This window comes from Rhodnius prolixus, unplaced genomic scaffold (assembly GCF_049639745.1).
Source record: "Rhodnius prolixus isolate KJV_2025 unplaced genomic scaffold, Rpr scaffold_6, whole genome shotgun sequence".
NCBI classification, from domain to species: Eukaryota; Metazoa; Arthropoda; class Insecta; order Hemiptera; family Reduviidae; genus Rhodnius; species Rhodnius prolixus.
This window is the reverse complement of record NW_027411634.1, coordinates 2,703,952-2,726,189: the sequence shown is the minus strand read 5'-3', so window position 1 is coordinate 2,726,189 and position 22,238 is coordinate 2,703,952. Positions and strand designations below refer to the sequence as shown.

General features: G+C 35.6%; 1 protein-coding gene across 2 annotated transcripts in view; it reads right to left on the bottom strand.

Annotated features, from left to right (window-relative positions):
• The window catches only part of LOC141460840 (uncharacterized), a 160,823-nt gene that overhangs the window by 92,014 nt on the left and 46,571 nt on the right, over positions 1-22,238 (bottom strand). For both annotated transcript variants that reach the window (XM_074141243.1, XM_074141242.1), the window contains exon 2: positions 1,188-1,332. In XM_074141243.1, the coding sequence (XP_073997344.1) occupies positions 1,188-1,305 (118 nt within the window). In that variant the 5' untranslated portion in view covers positions 1,306-1,332. The remainder of the gene's footprint in view (positions 1-1,187; positions 1,333-22,238) is intronic.

The window sequence follows — 22,238 nt, the reverse complement described above, 5'->3', positions numbered from 1 at the left end:
TTCCTGGTGAAAAACCTTAATACGGAAAATTTGATCGGTTTTTTTTTTTAAAGCGGAAATTAAAAAAAGTATGCAGATAACTGTACTGTAACCGGAAGTACTGGTTTTTATAAGCATAATTTTAATTGTTGGCGAGACAATTTCCTTCTCTTCATAAACTTCTCGGCAGTATTTCTCCACTTGAACTGTAGAAGATAACTAGTGATCGCAGTTTCTCTTCTCTTTATCGGCCGCTCTATTTTATGGACCAAAACTAAAGCCGCATACTCCTAGAGTGAGAGAGGATGTGAGTAGGGGGTCACTGTATCTCACTCACTCTCTCTCCTTGTCCCTGACTATAACCAAACAGAACCTCCAGCCGCCAGGTTAGCTGTACCTATTGTACGCTAAACTACACAACGAATACGTAGTGTCTTAGCGCTAACTACTAGACCCAAGCAAGCCCGCAGAGTTCATTGTTGTTTAAAGAGACAATGTGTGTGTGTGTGGGCTGAGCTGTGCTTGTATACTTAACCATCTTGCAGCATCCTAGATACCATGGTATTGTACTCTCATCTTTGTTAGTAAACTATCAGCGAAAATTTCGTCTCAAATTAAGTACTATTTCTTTAGTTCAGATTGCTTTTTTAGTAGATTTAATTGTACCTCATGTCTAAGTGAGCGGAACCGGATGCAACGCTCTCTTGAAGCTATCACAGCAAGTGTAGAGAGAAACGGAAACATAGTTGAAGTCGATTTCTCTACATCAAACTGTTTAATTAACCTCTGATGATGAATTAAATCCTGAAACCGACCAGAATAAAAAAAAATGCGTGTTACGACGGATGTCAATCAGCAATATTGTACAGCATTTCCGGCCGCTCCAGCTATTGAAGCTCCTAATTGATTCGGATTTTTCTTCAATATTACTCTACTTGTGGTTATTATCTAGCATGCTATCTTTTCTTTTACCTTTTTCTTATTTCCCAAACGTTTCTACAGCTGAATATCGGTATTACGCTTGCTTAGAATATTCTGAATACCCTACTTCCCACGACTTAACAGAATAGAACTTTTAGCTTAACCTATCATCGGGATTTTTGTGTATCTTCGCTAATGAGTTTAAATTCTCAAAATTCGATAACATCCGCTTTGAAGATTTCTATTCAAAGGCTTATTTCTTTTTATTATTTCTTTTCGGTCCTTACCTGTTGATAGAGTTCTACGGACAACAGCCTCTGACGCTAACACGACCAAAAGTTGACTGATGATCGTGGAACAGGTTAACGTAGTAATCACCGGAAAATGTAGCTCACAGCCGGACATAACGTGTCCCTGTCACAGAGGTTTTTCCTGCACAAAGAGAATACACATAGTTATTATTTGCGAAAATTTTTTTCTTACTTAAGAGTAAAAACACTAACTACTTATTGGCTGCATGTATACTGGGTGAACCAGTAAGTAATGTCCATAGGCCTACAGTGTGTAGTACATCTACAAGTGGAGTTCAATGACGTATTGGCCAACTTCATATTTTCCACTGTTCTTGAGTGACGTCACGTTAATTTTTTTTTCTAAAATCATTACTTTTTTCTAATAAAAATGTTATTACTCAGAAAGTTTCAGTCCGAATTTGATTCTGATAACACGTTTAGAAAGACAGATAAATTTTCTAAAAATTGATACCATTTCGAAGCATAAGTTATTCTCCAAACAGCCTCAATCTTCCTCCTGGAAACTGGGAAAAATAAAAGTAATCGAAAATTTTTGAAGAAAACTCATTAGGCCCTTATGGGGATCATTATCAGAGAGATCAGAAGTAACTTTTTTTTTTAAAGTGCAATTTGTAACCTTTGGCTTCCTTATATCAAGTTGTTTAATTCATTGAAAACTCTTAAGCTATGTTCTTTTCAGGATAAATTGTAAGTTTCGAAATCTATTTACAAAATAGTCGTTAAGTGTAACTCGTGTTCAAGAATAAAGTTCAACGCCTATTAAATAAACATTCAGAGTTAATAAATTCTAATTAATACAAAAATAATTGACGTAACTTTGACATTGAATAATTTCTATCCTGGAATAATGGAGATAAATTAAGAGACAATGGTTAAAGTTTGGGTTTTAAAAGTTGCAAAAACCCTTCGGCTGCATTAAAACTAAAAACTACTTAACCATAGTTTTAACCAAATAGTTGTAGCAATATGATATTTAAAATAGTTTTGACGTAAATATTTTGTCGAAAGAAATCTTAAGTTCTTCATTGACCGGCAGAACTTAGGGGTAAATATCTCTTGTGATTAACTTTGGACATTATGTTAGTTAGCTTATTACGTGAAATATCTTGAAGGATAGTTTCGTAAAAAAAAACGAAACTTTTATAGTTTTTTCACGATTTCTTTGGAATTAGATTCTGGATTTTTTTTTATTTTCCAAGTTACTACCAACTCTTGCTTGTCAAATTGTTCTCAGGGAAAATTATTTTAGGGATGTGGCTCTCTTCCATGGATATTTTCTACTTTCCATAACTTATCCAGTTCTGGGGATCACCAAGGGTGCAGTTTCTGGGGAGAACCAAAGGAAAGAACTGGGTGACGCTTCCCGGGGGTTAAGTACGGCAAGAGTGTCATGCCCCTTGGCTGTGTAAACAAGAGTGCCAAAGGAGACTCTGGACTTGGACAGAATCAGATTACTACACTGATTACAGGCCTATATTCACGGGGCATGGGTAGGTTCAGAAAGTACCTGTATATACAAGGTGGGGGGCTTATTAGTTCGGAAACCGTGTGCAGAGGAGGAAACGGCCTCTCCTTCGTAGCGGTTGCGCTATGATATCTTTGGAACTTTAAGAAGATATGTTAGTAGCACAAAAGAAACTGGTAGGGAAAGTCCTCAACCTTTTTATAAGTGGAGTTGTCGACTATTAGTATTCAAAAAGAGGAAGGCACAATAAGTCTCTTGTGGCTGAGATGCCGTGGGATGAAGGTCCCCTCCCGTTTTCTATTTCTATTTTCATAACTTATATTTCCCGAAGAGGTAACCGGATCTGATAAGTTCCACCGTAGTTTTTTGAGCAGACTTCATAGACAGCACTTGTAGGATAGAGACTCCATGTCTGTGGAGATGACGGAAAGACTGTGGGTAGTGCAAACCAAGTTTAGTTAGATATTTTGTCCAAAAGCTCATTGTTAGGCTCTAAACCCAATATCAAATTTGAACTTTCTGTTCTCAAAAAATCAACCTTCAGATAGACAGACATAAAATTTACAGACTAATCTCTAAAAAACTTTAAATAATTAAGCATAGGTGATGAATCCAAAACTTATACTAAAATTGGCACATTAAAATAAAGCTTTAACTTGAACCTCTTGCTGAAACAAAGCCCCTAATTTTCTAATATATTTAAAGAACTTATAATAAGTTCCAAGTTAGAAGATCTCAAAAGACTTGAAAAGTCAATTCAATCTAGAGGCACTTACGGTTGATTGAATTTTGGTCTAGTAGCCAATCAAAATTTGATTTTTCACTTTTACCTGATGATGACTAAAGATTCAGACTTGGATTCAGACAAAAGCAGAAACACACAACAGTCATTTGTCTCGAAACCACCATTTTCATGTTCAGAGGTTCTCCAATACGATTATTTTCGGTGCAAAATCTAGTTCGGAAATTTGAACCAATTGGAGTATTCCATTTTATCTAGTGTAGTTGGAGAGAGAGCAATAAAAAAGCTCCCATATAATTTTGACCTTTTCAGCGAGCTTAAGTAGGGCACTGAGGGTGATGAAAGAGATTGGCTGAAATCCAAATCACCTGCTCCAAGTGATATAAAAGTTCATTACGTAATCTATTGTTCGCTTAAAAAAAAGGTTAATATTGTCCCAAGTATTTTGTCTTTTAATTCCATTGTTAGTTATTCTATTAACACAGCTCTGATGGGGGGCCTTCACCTATTTGGTTTTTGAATTTGATCACAGACTTTGCAATCAATAGAAATCTTATTTTTACGATCAATCATTAGAATCGATCATGAATTCCGTCATGATTTATTGATTTGTCCCAATGCTTTTTTTCATAGTTCTCTTTTTTAAAAAAAACAACCAATGATACATTCAATATGTGTCTAGGACAATCGACAATGGGAATTGCTTAAATTTATCCTTGGCCACCTCCTGAGAGTCGCGATTCTTCCTCTAGTTTCTAAGGACTATAAGACCCCCGGAGGAATTTAGCTAATAGTCATCAGACTGGTCACAGAACTAGACCAGCCCCACTACCTAGGATGATTGAGATTAACTCCTTGTTCCCCTGAATAATACTGATCATAAAAAATAGGGATTTACACCTGATTGGATCTGTCGATAGATCTTTGAAAAATTTATAATACTTTTAATTTGGTTCTAACAGGAAATCCAACTGTAGATAGGTTAAATTAGAGTAGCCTCAAGGTCTACGCCACTGCAACACCTTTGGATCTATTGTGGCTCCCCTCACTCTAAAGCTCGCCCTCCAGACCTGTCCGTTTAATCAGACTCTTAATTCTGGAGAACGACTCCTGGGTAAAGCACACAGGCCTTGATTTTTCCTCCCCGAGAAGTAACATTCTTAGCTAGGACAAGCCCCTAACACTGACACAACTCGTGCAGTGCCGTTTCCTCTTCTTCCTGACAGAACCTACAAAGGCTATCATCTGCCAGGCCCATGCGATGCATGTGTTTTCTGAGCCGCTTGCAGTGGCCAGTTAATAGGCCTACAATTATCCTTATAGCCCCACGGCCTTGACCGATTAATTCTGCAGTCAGCCTCGGTGAATAGCCTCTAATGAAATCCTTCGCCCAGTAATGTTGAGCCACCACTCCTGAGACCTACTCTGCACCCATATGTTAATGGCCGCAGTCTTACCACACTTCGAAACCCCAACACAGGGCTCCGTGCCAACGAAATGTCCCGCAGAGACTTCCCGGGCCAATAAATCTACCACTTCGTTTCCCTTATGGCCTTTTAAACCTTTTATATCTTCTACAATTATAGATCTGTGCACAAAATAACTATAGCTTATAATTGAGAAAAACAAAGTGTATAAGAGAACAAAATTTCATACGAATACGTTGTTCACAGTGGGAGATTTAGAACGGCCACAATTTTACAGAATTTCATGACCCAAATAATTTTCAACTCTTTATATCTCCTACAATTATAGATCTGTGCACAAAATAACTATAGTTTATAATTGAGAAAACAAAGTGTATAAGAGAACAAAATTTCATACGAATACGTGGTTCACAGTGAGAGATATAGAACGGCCACAATTTTACAGAATTTCATGACCCAAAAAATTTTCTACTCTTTATATCTTTTACATTTACGGATCTGTAGACTAAAGAATTATAGCTTATAATTGAGAAAAACAAAGTGTACAAGAGAACAAAATTCCATACCAATACGTGGTTCACAGTGGGAGATACAGAAAGGCCACAATTTTACAGAATTTCATGACCCAAATAATTTTCAACTCTTTATATCTCCTACAATTATAGATCTGTGCACAAAATAACTATAGTTTATAATTGAGAAAAACAAAGTGTATAAGAGAACAAAATTTCATACGAATACGTTGTTCACAGTGGGAGATATAGAACGGCCACAATTTTACAGAATTTCATTACCCAAAAAATTTTCAACTCTTTATATCTCCTACAATTATAGATCTGTGCACAAAATAACTATAGCTTATAATTGAGAAAAACAAAGTGTATAAGAGAACAAAATTTCATACCAATACGTGGTTCACAGTGGGAGATACAGAAAGGCCACAATTTTACAGAATTTCATGACCCAAAAAATTTTCAACTCTTTATATCTCCTACAATTATAGATCTGTGCACAAAATAACTATAGCTTATAATTGAGAAAAACAAAGTGTATAAGAGAACAAAATTTCATACGAATACGTTGTTCACAGTGGGAGATATAGAACGGCCACAATTTTACAGAATTTCATTACCCAAAAAATTTTCAACTCTTTATATCTCCTACAATTATAGATCTGTGCACAAAATAACTATAGCTTATAATTGAGAAAAACAAAGTGTATAAGAGAACAAAATTCCATACCAATACGTGGTTCACAGTGGGAGATACAGAAAGGCCACAATTTTACAGAATTTCATGACCCAAATAATTTTCAACTCTTTATATCTCCTACAATTATAGATCTGTGCACAAAATAACTATAGCTTATAATTGAGAAAAACAAAGTGTATAAGAGAACAAAATTTCATACGAATACGTTGTTCACAGTGGGAGATATAGAACGGCCACAATTTTACAGAATTTCATGACCCAAATAATTTTCAACTCTTTATATCTCCTACAATTATAGATCTGTGCACAAAATAACTATAGTTTATAATTGAGAAAAACAAAGTGTATAAGAGAACAAAATTCCATACCAATACGTGGTTCACAGTGGGAGATACAGAAAGGCCACAATTTTACAGAATTTCATGACCCAAATAATTTTCAACTCTTTATATCTCCTACAATTATAGATCTGTGCACAAAATAACTATAGCTTATAATTGAGAAAAACAAAGTGTATAAGAGAACAAAATTTCATACGAATACGTTGTTCACAGTGGGAGATATAGAACGGCCACAATTTTACAGAATTTCATGACCTAAATAATTTTCAACTCTTTATATCTCCTACAATTATAGATCTGTGCACAAAATAACTATAGTTTATAATTGAGAAAAACAAAGTGTATAAGAGAACAAAATTTCATACGAATACGTGGTTCACAGTGAGAGATATAGAAGGGCCATAATTTTACAGAATTTCATGACCCAAAAAATTTTCAACTCTTTATATCTTTTACATTTACGGATCTGTAGACTAAAGAATTATAGCTTATAATTGAGAAAACAAAGTGTATAAGAGAACAAAATTCCATTCCAATACGTGCTTCACAGTGGGAGATATAGAACGGCCATAATTTTACAGAATTTCATGACCCAAAAAATTTTCTACTCTTTATATCTTTTACATTTACGGATCTGTAGACTAAAGAATTATAGCTTATAATTGAGAAAAACAAAGTGTATAAGAGAACAAAATTTCATACGAATACGTTGTTCACAGTGGGAGATATAGAACGGCCACAATTTTACAGAATTTCATTACCCAAAAAATTTTCAACTCTTTATATCTCCTACAATTATAGATCTGTGCACAAAATAACTATAGCTTATAATTGAGAAAAACAAAGTGTATAAGAGAACAAAATTCCATACCAATACGTGGTTCACAGTGGGAGATACAGAAAGGCCACAATTTTACAGAATTTCATGACCCAAATAATTTTCAACTCTTTATATCTCCTACAATTATAGATCTGTGCACAAAATAACTATAGCTTATAATTGAGAAAAACAAAGTGTATAAGAGAACAAAATTTCATACGAATACGTTGTTCACAGTGGGAGATATAGAACGGCCACAATTTTACAGAATTTCATGACCTAAATAATTTTCAACTCTTTATATCTCCTACAATTATAGATCTGTGCACAAAATAACTATAGTTTATAATTGAGAAAAACAAAGTGTATAAGAGAACAAAATTTCATACGAATACGTGGTTCACAGTGAGAGATATAGAAGGGCCATAATTTTACAGAATTTCATGACCCAAAAAATTTTCAACTCTTTATATCTTTTACATTTACGGATCTGTAGACTAAAGAATTATAGCTTATAATTGAGATAACAAAGTGTATAAGAGAACAAAATTCCATTCCAATACGTGCTTCACAGTGGGAGATATAGAACGGCCATAATTTTACAGAATTTCATGACCCAAAAAATTTTCTACTCTTTATATCTTTTACATTTACGGATCTGTAGACTAAAGAATTATAGCTTATAATTGAGAAAACAAAGTGTATAAGAGAACAAAATTTCATACGAATACGTGGTTCAGAGTGAGAGATATAGAACGGCCACAATTTTACAGAATTTCATGACCCAAAAAATTTTCTACTCTTTATATCTTTTACATTTACGGATCTGTAGACTAAAGAATTATAGCTTATAATTGAGAAAAACAAAGTGTACAAGAGAACAAAATTCCATACCAATACGTGGTTCACAGTGGGAGATACAGAAAGGCCACAATTTTACAGAATTTCATGACCCAAATAATTTTCAACTCTTTATATCTCCTACAATTATAGATCTGTGCACAAAATAACTATAGTTTATAATTGAGAAAAACAAAGTGTATAAGAGAACAAAATTTCATACGAATACGTGGTTCACAGTGGGAGATATAGAACGGCCACAATTTTACAGAATTTCATTACCCAAAAAATTTTCTGCTCTTTATGTCTTTTACATTTACGGATCTGTAGACTAAAGAATTATAGCTTATAATTGAGAAAACAAAGTATATAAGAGAACAAAATTTCATACGAATACGTGGTTCACAGTGGGAGATATAGAACGGCCATAATTTTACAGAATTTCATAAACCTAAAAGACCTTATTTTGGTCACTAATTTCCTTCAGGGCACCCAGACAGTCCCAAACCAGCCTTGAGTTGACCTGGTAGGAACTAATAGCTCGTAGAGCAGCCTGACTATCCGAGAAATTTATGACCTTAGAATTAATAATTCCTCGCCCGTTAATCTCGGTAGCGCAGAACCTAATTGCAGCTAGCTCAGCCTGAAAAACTGTAGCTAGTTTGCCTAGGCTAACCGAAAAGCTACATTTCGGCTTCACCCCGTACCTCCCGCTCCCACATCCTCCTCCCATCCGTGTACCACATCCAACTGTAAATTACCCATCAAATTTCCTGAAATGACCACTTTTTTTTTTTTTTAAATATTTTGTCAAAAATGGTTTTTATCGATTTCTTTAAACCATCGATAATCATGGTATCGATCACTTTGATTTGAATCATTTTTCCTACACCTTCCATTTAAGGTAATGAGTCTGGCAATGAGTTTAAGTTTAAAGTGATACCAGATTTTATTGATAATTATAAAAACCAATGAAATCCCGGCACTTCAAAACAAGTGTATATCCGTTGAAAATAGATTTTCGAAAATACATTTAAGTAGAATGTAATTAATGCTCATCTTCAATTATTTTAATTTCGAAATTGCTAGATTTAAATGTATTTACTAAATAAGAATTTTAATCAAATAGAAATACAAATATCTATATATAAATTTAAATTTGTTAGTAAATAGATAATTATAGATAATAGTGTTATAATGGGTCGGTTTTTTCCTCGTTTAATTTAACAAAATTTGTGTTAATGGACAATTTTAAAACTGTATTTATTTTTAGTTAACTTTATTGACAATTAATTTATAATTACAAATAAATAAATAACAACCAACAAATTCTTTGTTGATTGGTTTTTAGATTTGTTATTCGTTAAATCATTTGCAAATAAACAGTATCTAATATACGATTAAAAATCAAAATATATTGAAATTGATTTGTGATCGTGTGCGTTGCTAAAAAAGTCTGGTTGAAATTGGGAAAACCGGAAATGCCTAAAATGATTTTTCATTTTATCGAACTCTTTCTAATCGCGCGTGAAATGGGAAATAGACACTAGATACTTCGAGACAGCTTCCGGTATCTCTGAGCGTCCAGTTTTATAAACAGTCATCCCTGAGCCATTCATTCTTTTTCATTACGGGCATGGAGCCCATAAGATGCCTTGATTTGGCTAGAGAAACTAATGGGTGGTTATGGCGGGGGACAGAAGTCTGGAATATCTCACTTCCTGTAGCCGTAAGTTGGCTCCTTCTCTTCCCTAACATCTTCTTCAGATGTTTCTGAGGATGATTCTGCTGAACCCACTGACAGATAGGGAAATCTATGGATCGAGGCATTCTCAAATCTGAAGCAAGTTCTCTCGTACCGCCTACTAGGTGAGCTGTTGTACAGGATGCATTACCAAGAACTGGGGATCAAAATGTTGCCTCTACCCCATTCCGCCAATGGATTCCCTCTTATCTAGGAGCCCTGTGCTTTTTTTTTTCTGGGAATATTGATCTTCAGGGGATGCTGGAAAAACCTATAACTCATTTTCCTCAGTGTTCTTTTACTTATAATGAAGACACAGAAGTGAACAAACTTCTACGTTCGAATTCAAAGTTGCGAGAGAGAATTTAATTCTGTAAATTGTGATAACAGTAATAAATAATACAAAAACAGAAAGTAGTACAATTTTCAATTACTTGGCAGCGTTGCGATCAATTTCTTCGGCCACACTAAATTGATTAGTTCGTTCAGGCACCGCCATCCCATTTATTTTTTTTTTTTTACTTTTAATATTTTATTTATATGGAGACACCTCTTTTTTGTATTTGTTTGTTCGTATGTATATTTCCATTAGAGATAACGGAAGGCGAACTTAAACGGAAATGGACAACAGATAACATTGTAATAGTTATTTATTTGTTTGTCTTCGCGCACAGAATTTTCATTTATTTTTTTATAAATATATATTTTTCTAAAACTCTTTTCCAATTGGTAAAAGAACAATTTCAGGTTTTAAATTTTATTTATTTATAAAGTTGAAACATTCGTGGGTGGTAATGGGGGGAATTCAAATTTATTTTTACACAGTATATAACCGGAAAAAGAACTGCACTTAAATAAAATGAACTCTTTGATATACATTTACACACTCACTTCCGGTTATCACCGTTTTACGTAATTAAATTATCCAGAACTAGAACTAATCTTAACGTGAAAAAATGTTGGCTACAATGCGACTATATTTTATTAAAATTCTGATAAATAAAGAGAAATAGGAAAACTGTTTTTAAAAAAGAAAATCATTTTCCCAGCCGTACATTTTACTTTTTCCTCCGCCCCGCCCACTTTCTAAAATAGGGAGCTAGGAAAATCGTATTTATAATTTTACTTAATCCAACATTGGGGTTTTCCTTGTTTATTTTAACTAAGCCACTTGAAATGGATTTAAAGTGGGGCCCTAAATTCATTTAAAATAATTTTCATTTCATTACTAGCACGCTAGCTTTACTATAATCTTCTTACACAAAGAGGAAAATAAGTTTTTCCCGCAGTAATATTGTTTAATCTAAATAAAAGAAAAATTAATAGTTTTTTATTATTTATTTCTAAGCGGATGTGCTAAGGCTTAGGGGCACAAATGTGCTAATTTTATTTTCTACCCAGAAAGGAAATCGAAACATCTGGTACAAATTCACACGACTTTCACTAACTTCACTTCCTTCCGTTTTTAAGTTTTAATTTTTTTTTTTTTTAAATTTCGACTTCCAGAAAAATTTGAGTTTTTACACAATGTTCTGCGAAAATGATAGTTCAATAAAAACAAAGTCGTAAGCTTATTGTCGATAAAACCTATGTTAAATTCCTGTAATGTTAACTTTTAGCGTTAAGCAGATAGTCTAACTGGAAATCTGCCCCCTCTTGTTAAAAGATCAATGCGTTCAAGTCTTGAATCAGGGTTTTAAGTAAGACTCTTGTCTAGGGTATAGTCTAGGCTGGTGTAGGATAGACCTATCAGGCAAGAAGTCCGGGTGCAACAGTTCATCGCATGTCATGCGCAGTTCGTTACAAGTGCATTATTCACGTACATGCATTATGAGAGGCCATGATGTATTGGACCTCCTCAATGGGCTTACTATTGAATAAACAGGTAGACATTATGAGCAGGAATAATTTGTCAATGTGCGATTAAAAATTTGCTTAAAAAGGGGAAATTATGATGCATATTTTTGTTATTATTATTAAACTATTAACCATTAAATAAAATCCAAAGCCTAGACCAGGAATCGAATCCACTAACCAACAATACATCTTAGCTTTGCGGGTCTAGCCTATAACCGCCTATCATACTTTACTACAAATTTCTCATATTATCCATTAAATAAAATACAAGACCTACACCGGGAATCGAATCCACTAAACCAACAATACATCTTAGCTTTGCGGGTCTAGTCTTTAACCGCCTAACATACTTTACTATAAATTTTTCATTTTAAACAATGAATAAAATCCAAGATTTAGACTAGTACCGCAATACTCCTTAGCTTTGCGGGTCTAGCCTATTACTGTTTGGATATTGTGGCGCATTCATTTTTTTTGTAGGCATCAAAGGAGTTAAAAAACGGTTCTCAGGAGTTCGTTCTTTTTTCCGTCTTACCATATATTTCATGCTTCCTGTAATAATTCAATTTTTCTTGTATCATTTTCTAATGAAGAGGAAAAATGTATTGAAACAGAAGTTTTCCAGAGTTTTCTGGCCCCCAGATTCTTAAAAATTCAGTGAAGAAAGTCTTTGGTTGAATTGGATAACTATTAGATTTTTCTTACTTTTCTGTTTTTTCCACCCCCTACATGGAGGCGGTGAATCTGGTTGGACAATTGATTGATTGATTCCATTTTAGTGGACTGTATAGTTTTGCTCATTTTATTTATGCAGCTACTTTATTACATTGATGCAATCCATTGTTTTATCTCACTAGTTTTCCATTCAATCTATTGATTGTATTGTTCTTACTTTTTTGTGGGACATCAATTGATTATGGATAGAACTGTAATGGATTAGGTTGTCGTTTTCAATCTGTTGAATTGAGGGCTTCTCTTTGCTCTGTTTTTGGTGACAAAGATTTGATAAAATTGGAAAAACGAATTTCCTGTTTCTTTCACTAGTGTAAAAAATAGATTGTAGTGTAAATATTTTGTGGAAATTCCAGCTCTTTTTTATTAGACCTAAGGGTCTGGTGAAGTACTCGTGGAGAATGCTTGAAGGCTCGAAGTTTTCTTTGCACTGAAGTATCCAACTCTCATGTTCGCTCTTCAGGAACTGGAAGTACTCAGTTTACTCATCTTTTTGTCACGGTGTATCCGTTTGCGTGTGTTTACTCAGTTCGGCAGTGGCTAGAATCATAAGAATGGCTTACTGGTCTTCTAGCTAATCATGTTTTTGTTTTCGCATATCGCTCGTTTGACGATTCGCAGCCTGCCTCTCGTTTGACGATTCACCGCCTGCCACTTGTTTGACGATTCACCGCCTGTCTCTCGTTTGACGATTCACCGCCTGTCTCTCGTTTGTCGATTCACCGCCTGTTTCTCGTTTGACGATTCACCGCCTGCCTCTCGATTGACGGTACACTCAAAAACACTACAAAAAAACTACATTGTTCCCCCCACTGTTTATAGTGTTGTTAAGGGGGGAATAATTTCAAAAATATTCATCTCTTAGAGACTTTAAGTTCATTTTCTTCGAACTCAGCAGTTAGAGCTGCGAGGGAAGCGATTAGCAGAGTGAATTAGTCAAATTGGGATTCCCACTGGAAATCCTAAATTCTAAAACCAGCTGCTGGCCTCTTAGATTTTAGGGCAGATGTTGTAGACCACAGATTAAATTCAGCGTGCCAAATTGTTAATAGTAAAGTATGATGCTTTCGCTTAGTTAAAGCTACAAAGTCCCTGGTACTTTCGGACCTTTTCCACTCCAATTCCCATTTCCTGGAAATCCTTACTAAAGAGAAATCTGATTTACTAAAACGAAAGAGTATTCTCCTAGAGAATTCCATTTTCGTAAAATTGGAATCAGTCTGATTAACAGAACAAACAGAATTAAATTAGAATTTTGATTAAATGAGATCTTCTCCATGAATGGGTATATATATAGTGTACTCCCAGGATTGGTAGTATAGCTGAGGATGTGCAAAGGGATCGGGATGACCTAAATTAATTATGCCCAGAAAACCAATTAGTTCAATAATTTGATTAAGTCGTCATAAAGTTCTCATTCTTAGCTAGCACGTTCACTTGTCTTTAACGCGTAGTATTTATTGCTTTACTTAAAAACTCAATATCCTCAATCGTGGTCCAAGGTTACATAGAATTGAGTTTCTACCTGAAATCCATGGATTTAGGTAGAAAAAAGGGTGGGGGTGAACAGTTTCCAGGTTTCAAAGAAACGTTCTTTGGAGCCATTTTTTGTTATTTCCACGATACTTTATTCACACAGCAGGAAAACTTCCTTCCTCTTTGCTTCAGATGGAAGTTTTATTACTTCCTTAATAATAAATAATTACATTTTTATAGCCACTTCCGGAACTTTACCTAGCCATCATTTTATAGTTTAAAATTAAAAAAAATTTTATTGCTCCGGTATTTCCTTGATGTTCCTCACAGAGGGTGAGATAAAGAAGACGTCTTTTCACGTAGATGAAGCCCATCCGGTACTGTCTACTATTTCATTATATCATGAACACGTCAAAGAAAACAACCGTCAAAGACAAACTCTCATGGAATTTCATCAATGAAATTCATCTCAGATATTCCATAATCATCAGCTCTTTAGTTTGGGTGCGGAAGGAAATCTTTCATTTTTTTTTTTAAGGAAATGTATTTTAATCGTCAATTTTTCACCGGAAATACAAATTTTTGAGACCCTCTGAGTACTGAAAAGTGGATTTGAATACTTTAAGCGATCTTCTGGGAAGATGTGTATTCAGCGTGATTCAATAATAAGGAAACTAGCAGAATGCACACATTAAATATTTAGTTTATATAGCTCGAAGCTTGATATCAAAGCCGGAAATAGGTATTATTATAAATGGAGAGAACGTTGATTGGGTAGTGCCGTATACTTGGGACAACTTGATCCCTTTTGGGAGTAAAACTATAGAGGAAATGAATAGAGGGAGTACTGTTGCATCAGGCACATTTATAATTTGAATTTAATTGCTAAGAAGAATTAGTTAAGTGTCTACGTAATTTCCTGCCTTCCTGTATGGGACACAGACGTGGTCCATGATCTAGACACTTGGTCTCCCATTACAATTGCTGACTAGTATGAGACGGAAACATAAATGAAGTCCGAAATCCTATTAATCTACTCTGACAATGAATGAAAGTCCAAAACCGGTCAAGGATACAATAACACATGCGCACTACGACCGGATATTTCACTAGTTTCACTAGTTTAAATGAAACTAAATATTTATTAAAATGTGCAAATTTACCAAAATTCGGGTGAAAAGTCAATCAATAATCGGCGGTGGTATTAGTTTAAAAAAAACAAACTGGTCCAGCTAAATAAATAAAACTATTAAATAGTAAATGATCTAATAATAGTTTGATATAGTATTATCAATAGTTTGTGATAATAGACACACTTAAGCCGTTCGCGTACCCCCACAACTCAGGCTTATCTTGCGGCTGCAAGTGACAACCCCTCCAAAAGGAGGCCATCATTGAGGGGTGAGGGGACTAGTATCGTAATCTAGGATATATTATATATATACCATATATATATATATATATAATATTTATATAAATAAAGTTATTTATTTTAGAAATTGTACTACAATAACAATATTTACAAGAAAACAAATCTCATGTGAACGTCCCTCTCTAAAAATTTTAAAGATTCTAACAGTTATTAACCAGTTAAGCGGTGGAATTTAGTTTAAAAAAAAAAACCCACAGTGTGCGGAATTAAAAATCAGACAATGACGTGTACATACAAGTCGAACGCAGGGGGCAAAAATAATCAAAAGTTTACAATAGTCGTAATGGTCACTGCAAGCGACTTTTTTCTGCAATCTCTCCAGGGCTTCTTGAGATTACCAGAGCTCTTCTGTGCTCATTCAAAGTCTAGCACCGCTTCACGTATGCATTGCTCTAGTTAACTAGGGACGACGCAAGAGGCTTTTACAAGGAAGAAAAAGAGCTTTGAACTCTATACAAAATGAAATCATGCTCGTACTGAGGTTTGAACCTCGTATCTAAGGTAAAAAACGGGCATTGCACAAGGGTTGAGAGCTTCTATTTGTGTGTGGTAATTCCCCAATCTCTAATGCGGAGACCAAACAGGCACCAACCCTCTCCGTGTAAGATACTTGGCAGTTCTATTGGGTAAGATAAAGGAAACATCCCCACCAAATGATATTCTTATTGTATTTTATTAAAATTTCGAATTTTTTGTAGTTAATGGCAATTTTATATTTTTCACAACGAATATACCACGTCGAACGCGCTCCGTACCAGAGATTTGATTTTGTCGTGTATACACGTCAAAACGCGCTTAACTGGTTAATATTCTTCAAACTTCGAAAAATTTGATCCCATTATCAATTCTTACCAACATTACAGGTTTGTAAAGCCGTACATTAGCCTGAAATGTAGCCTGTCCCCAACCAATTCAAAAGTTTACAGAATAGCCTAGGAGCAATTTTCGATAAAGTGAACGAATCATTGAATAAATAGTTACTTCCGGTTTAGTAAAATTATTTAAATTTAATTTTTCACAATACTCTTAACCCTCTTCCTTTTAATAACATAGTCTCCTTTTAGGCTTATACACTTCGTCCAACGCTGCTCTAGTTTGTTGATCCCTTCCGAATAATAGGATTTGTCCAAGTCTGAAAAATAGCCATTCGTTTCTGCAATCACCTCCTCGTTTGAATAAAATCTTTTTCCCGCCAGCCATTTCTTCATATTGGGGAACAAATAGTAGTCCGAGGGAGCCAAGTCTGGAGAATAGGTGAAACGAGTTGGAACCCTATTTCCATTAATTTTGCGACCACAACTGCTGAGGTGTGAGCTGGTGCGTTGTCGTGATGGAAAAGGACTTTTTTGTGGGCCAATCGTGGGCGTTTTTCTTGCAGCTCGGTTTTCAAACGGTCCAATAACGATGAATAATATGCTCCTGTAATAGTTTTACCCTTTTCCAGATAGTCGATGAGGATTATTCCTTGCGAATCCCAAAAGACAGTCGCCATAATCTTTCCGGCCGAAGGAACGGTCTTCGCCTTTTTTGGCGCAGATACCCCCTTGGTAACCCATTGTTTACTCGTAGATTGTTCTTTGGTCTCAGGAGTGTAGTGATGTATCCATGTTTCATCCACAGTGACGAAACGACGCTTAAAGTCCTGCGGATTTTTCTGTAACAGCTGCAAACCGTTCTTGCAACACTTCACACGATTTCGTTTTTGGTCAAGCGTGAGCAATCGCGGCACCCATCTTGCGGATAGCTTTGTCATGTCCAAATGTTGATGCAAAATATTATGTACCCGTTCATTCGAGATGCCCACAGCACTAGCAATCTCACGCACCTTCACTCTTCTGTCATTCATCACCATATCATGGATTTTATCAATGATTTCTGGAGTAGTAACCTCAACAGGGCGTCCAGAACGTTCAGCGTCTCTTGTGCCCATATGGCCACTCCGAAAATTTTGAAACCACTTATAAACTGTTCTAATCGAAGGTGCAGAGTCACCATAATGTTTATCAAGCTTCTCTTTAGTCTCCTGAGGCGTTTTGCCTTTCATAAAGTAGTGTTTAATCAACACACGAAATTCTTTTTCGTCCATTTTTTGAAAATCACTCGACTTCCTCGATTCAAACGAATGCCAAACACAAAGAAATAGACCGATCTGGCTGAAACTTTGTGTATGTTCTTCCAAGAGATGCTACTAACTAAACATAACCTCGATACGCGCCAGTGGTGCTATCTCTCTGACTTTGCACGGACTTTTCAAACCACCCTCGTATATAGGGAAGCTTCCCGCCCGTTCCTCTTGCGTCCTTTATTCTTTTGTCCTTTATTAAATTTTTTGGGTGCCTAAAATTGGGGGGGAATTGTAAACTTATATACGTAAAAAAGTGTATAAAATGTTTCAACATTTCAAAATTCCATAATAAATGGTACCTACGATTGTGGTACCATTGGTTATACGATTTCCTGCAAACTCTGAATTTTGAGCTATTCATTTAAACTTTATTAATACTGTTTCCGGTAGGACAAGAGTTGTATAAGGGTTGATCGTCAAAAAAAGTGCACGAAACAGCGTGACGTTCAAAAACACCCAACTTTGACAATTTCCGGTAAAAACTTACACATCGAAAATCTGACATGAGTGCAATACATCCTGTTACGAGTTAAAATAAATAAATAAATGAAAATTAGGAAAAATTATTAATAATTAAACATTTTCAAAATAATTTATTTTCAATGCTACCAAATATTTCATTTAAATCATTCACACTAAAATTGCATAACTTGTCCGCCGGAAGTTTGCTCATTCGTTATAATTAATCAATGGCTTATTAATTATTTAATGAAGAACGCTAGAGGGAGAGAGAGAGTGAGAGAGAGTGACAGAGATATTGAGAGTTAAGTTCTCGTTAACTTCTATAACTTATACTTAACGGTGTTTGTTATGGACTTGAAACTCTTCAGCCTAACTTCTGCCACCAGAATATAACAATTAATCACTGCTTTAATTAAGTTGACTTCTAAAACCTACTTAATATCACTTAGTAGTTAAGTTAGCAAGTATTGAGTTAGTTAAGTCAAACAGTTTAGCAAATAAAAGAAAATTTAATTCATTGTAGCAGACTCACATGATTTCCTGTAGTTTGCGTAATTAAATTTTCTTGAAACTTTTTGAAAAATTGCTATAAACTACGAAAATCTATTCGAGGAAATTTCACTTCCGGCTTATAAGCATCATAAGCTTGGCCTTATCTAAACCATATACCAAAATTGATCTCGCAGCGATATTTCCGTTTTAAAGTAATGTTGTCCACACGATATACAGACAGACAGACAGACTCATATAATACACACATTCCCGCCCCCCCATTTCGACTACGGTTGCTCAGTGTGTAGCGCGGTCTTTCCGGTCATATTGAAGCTAAGCTCAAGCGCCTCTCATTAACTGCTTCATAAGATTTATTTTCAGCATTCCCAGAGATACTCCCGCATTTCGCGCTGCTACAATGAGTTGAAGTGGCTTTTCCTCTGTCTACAGTCGCCCAGTATTTTTTGGGCTTCATTCCTTTTCCAAGTTATCAAATCTCAAAGAGGCCATCTTATATTTTCCAACTCTTCAAGTTCCAAATCCTCGATCCATTCCCGTAATACTAGATAGATAGATTATCCTTGGCCGCCTCCTGAGAGTTGCGATTCTTCCCCCAGTTTCTAAGGACTATAAGACCCTGGAGGAATTTAGACCGATGATTGGCTAACAGTCAGACTGAACTCTGGATTAGACCAGCGCCCACTTCCTAGGATGATTGAGATTAACTCCTTGTTCCCTTGAATAATACTGATCATAAAAAATAGGGATTTACAGCTGACTGGATCTGTCGATAGATCTTTGAAAAATTTATAATACTTTTAATTTGGTTCTAACAGGAAATCCAACTGTAGATAGGTTAAACTAGGGCAGCCTCAAGGCCTACGCCACTGCGACCCCTTTGGATCTATTGTGGATCCCCTCACTCTAAAGCTCGCCCTCCAGACCTGTCCGTTTAATCACGACTCTTAATTCTGGAGAGCGGCATCTGGGTAAAGCTCACAGGCCTTGGTTTTTTTCCTTCCCGAGAAGTAACATCCTTAGCCCAGACAAGCCCCTCACATTGACACAAAACGTGGAGTGTCGTTTCCTCCTATTCCTAAACAGAACCTAAAAAACGCTAACATCCTACACAATTCTGAGCCTGCAGTGGCCCAGTTAATAGGCCTCTACAATTATCCTTATAACCCCCACACGGCCTTGATGGATTAATTCTGCAGTCAGCAGCCTTGGCAAATAGCCCATTATGAACTCCTTCGCCTGACTCTGCCCAGTGGTGGCAAGCCCGTAATACTAGATCTCGTTCCTCCGAGATCTCTATATTCCCGTCACACCGTTCTTCATCCTTTGACAAATCCTTGCTAATACGTACTACCTCTTTCAGGAACTCCTTGCCTTCTGTTCGTCATGCTCCTACCCTTTTCATCTTTAAATCCTTTCTGTTCAATTATCTCCTTTCTACTCAGCTTTCTCCGAAACTATAATTGTATTCTTTTATTTCATTAATTTTTATTTTTATTTTTGTAAATAATTATTCTTATTTATAAATATCTAAAATACAGGCCAAACCAATAGGGCCTCCAAACTGTACACGTATTTATTCTTAGGGGACAATAGTCCCAGAATAATAAAGTAAATTTATTTTCTTTCCTCTTCTTAATTTACTTAAAAAAACACACACACACACACAAACTCATTTCCGGACGACTCAAGAGACTAAAAAACGGACATTTCGACATTTACAATATCGAAAATTTGAGCCGCATATTTCCGCTTAGTATAAGCGGAAGTAAAACAAAAGAAAAACCTGGATTTTCCACGATATTCGTGAAGTAAAATACTTCCTTTTATCAAAAATTTTAAAATATAACTTTTCAATTTAATTTTCAATTTTAATTAAAATAGAAAAGCAAAATCTAGAATATATCTTCTCTGTTCTAATCAAATAGATTTCAATTGAATTCAAGCAATTAAATTCAATCACTAGTAAATCTATTTTATATTGTTACAATGTAAGAGCAGTTGGTTCATTGATTTAAACAGTTTATTTCCGCCATATAATCAAAGTTAATTCACATTAGAATATAGTGTTTCAATCAAATTGCCCATTCAATCACAATATGTTAATTAGTGAGACTAGTAAATGAATTAAGGAAGTAAAACTGAATTAATATTGGAAGTGGGTTTATCGTCTAATTTACTACAGGAAGTAGGGAATTTTTATAAAACCATATTTTCCCTAGAATTGTGAGCGCTGAGTTAAGTTTTAAAAAATTTGTATTTTATGATTTAGACGACTTTTATCTTAGTATGATTCTCGTGGCCCTAAATTTGTTTTTTTCTTAGATTTATTACTTACTACCTGTATAATACAGATTATATATCAGAAAAAGTGCATGATAAAATGAAAAACCTGTAAACAATTGAATGATGCCAAAATTAGCCGATGCAGTACACAGTATTGAGTAAGGACTCAGTAAGAGGAGGAAATCATCCAGCCAGTGCTGACACTTCCGGGGGAATTTTATTGTTTTTGAAATTTTTGGCAGTAATTGGAGATAACGTGGCCAGTGTTTTTAGACGTCGCAGAGGATTATCCGGATGGATTGTAGAGGAAAGAGTAAGGAGAGTTGTTGCATTGGGATAGGATTTCGTGGGAATTCAGGACTCTTGAATAGATGGTTTCGGTGATAAAGGGGATCTTTAGATTTTTTTTGTTTTGTGGTGGGTTAGATTAGAGAAATAATTTAAAAATAGATCGAAGTCTTCAGATTGAAAGGAAGAAAATGATTAGAGAAGGATTAGGTGATTTTAATTTCGGTTAAGCTATAAGGTTGGCAGGAATATAGAGTACTGATCCATCCATTAGTTGTAAGTTTGTATGTAAATAGTTGTATATAGTAGAGGGATGAATGTGTGAAGCGAATGTATTTACAAGAATGGAGAGTGAGTGATATTCCAGTGTTCAGATCGAAAGGATTGGTTGCGGGATCTATTGCTGGGTTTAGTTGAGCTCCACAGCTCTGATCCGCGAGCCCAGATGGGTTTAAGTAAAATCTTGTAGAAGGCTAGTTTGTTGGGTGTGCTTAGTTTAGATCTAAGGTACCGAGCATGCCCGTACCTTTTGTTCAATAGTTGTCTTTATCACTTTCAGACCCTCTTGAAGGGCTTTGGAGGTTCCTAAGATGGTCCTAAGTGACTTTACCATCGGTAGTGGATACAGTGAAAAGGACTATAAGACCCTGGAGGAATTTAGACCGATGATTGGCTAACAGTCAGACTGAACTCTGGATTAGACCAGCGCCCACTTCTTAGGATGATTGAGATTAACTCCTTGTTCCCTTGAATAATACTGATCATAAAAAATAGGGATTTACAGCTGACTGGATCTGTCGATAGATCTTTGAAAAATTTATAATACTTTTAATTTGGTTCTAACAGGAAATCCAATTGTAGATAGGTTAAACTAGGGCAGCCTCAAGGCCTACGCCACTGCGACCCCTTTGGATCTATTGTGGATCCCCTCACTCTAAAGCTCGCCCTCCAGACCTGTCCGTTTAATCACGACTCTTAATTCTGGAGAGCGACTCTTGGGTAAAGCACACAGGCCTTGGTTTTTTTCCTTCCCGAGAAGTAACATCCTTAGCCCAGACAAGCCCCTCACATTGACACAACACGTGCAGTGTCGTTTCCTCCTCTTCCTGAACAGAACCTACAAAACGCTACCATCCTACACAATTCTGAGCCTGCAGTGGCCCAGTTAATAGGCCTCTACAAAGGTTGGCAGGAATATAGAGTACTGATCCATCCATTAGTTGTAAGTTTGTATGTAAATAGTTGTATATAGTAGAGGGATGAAT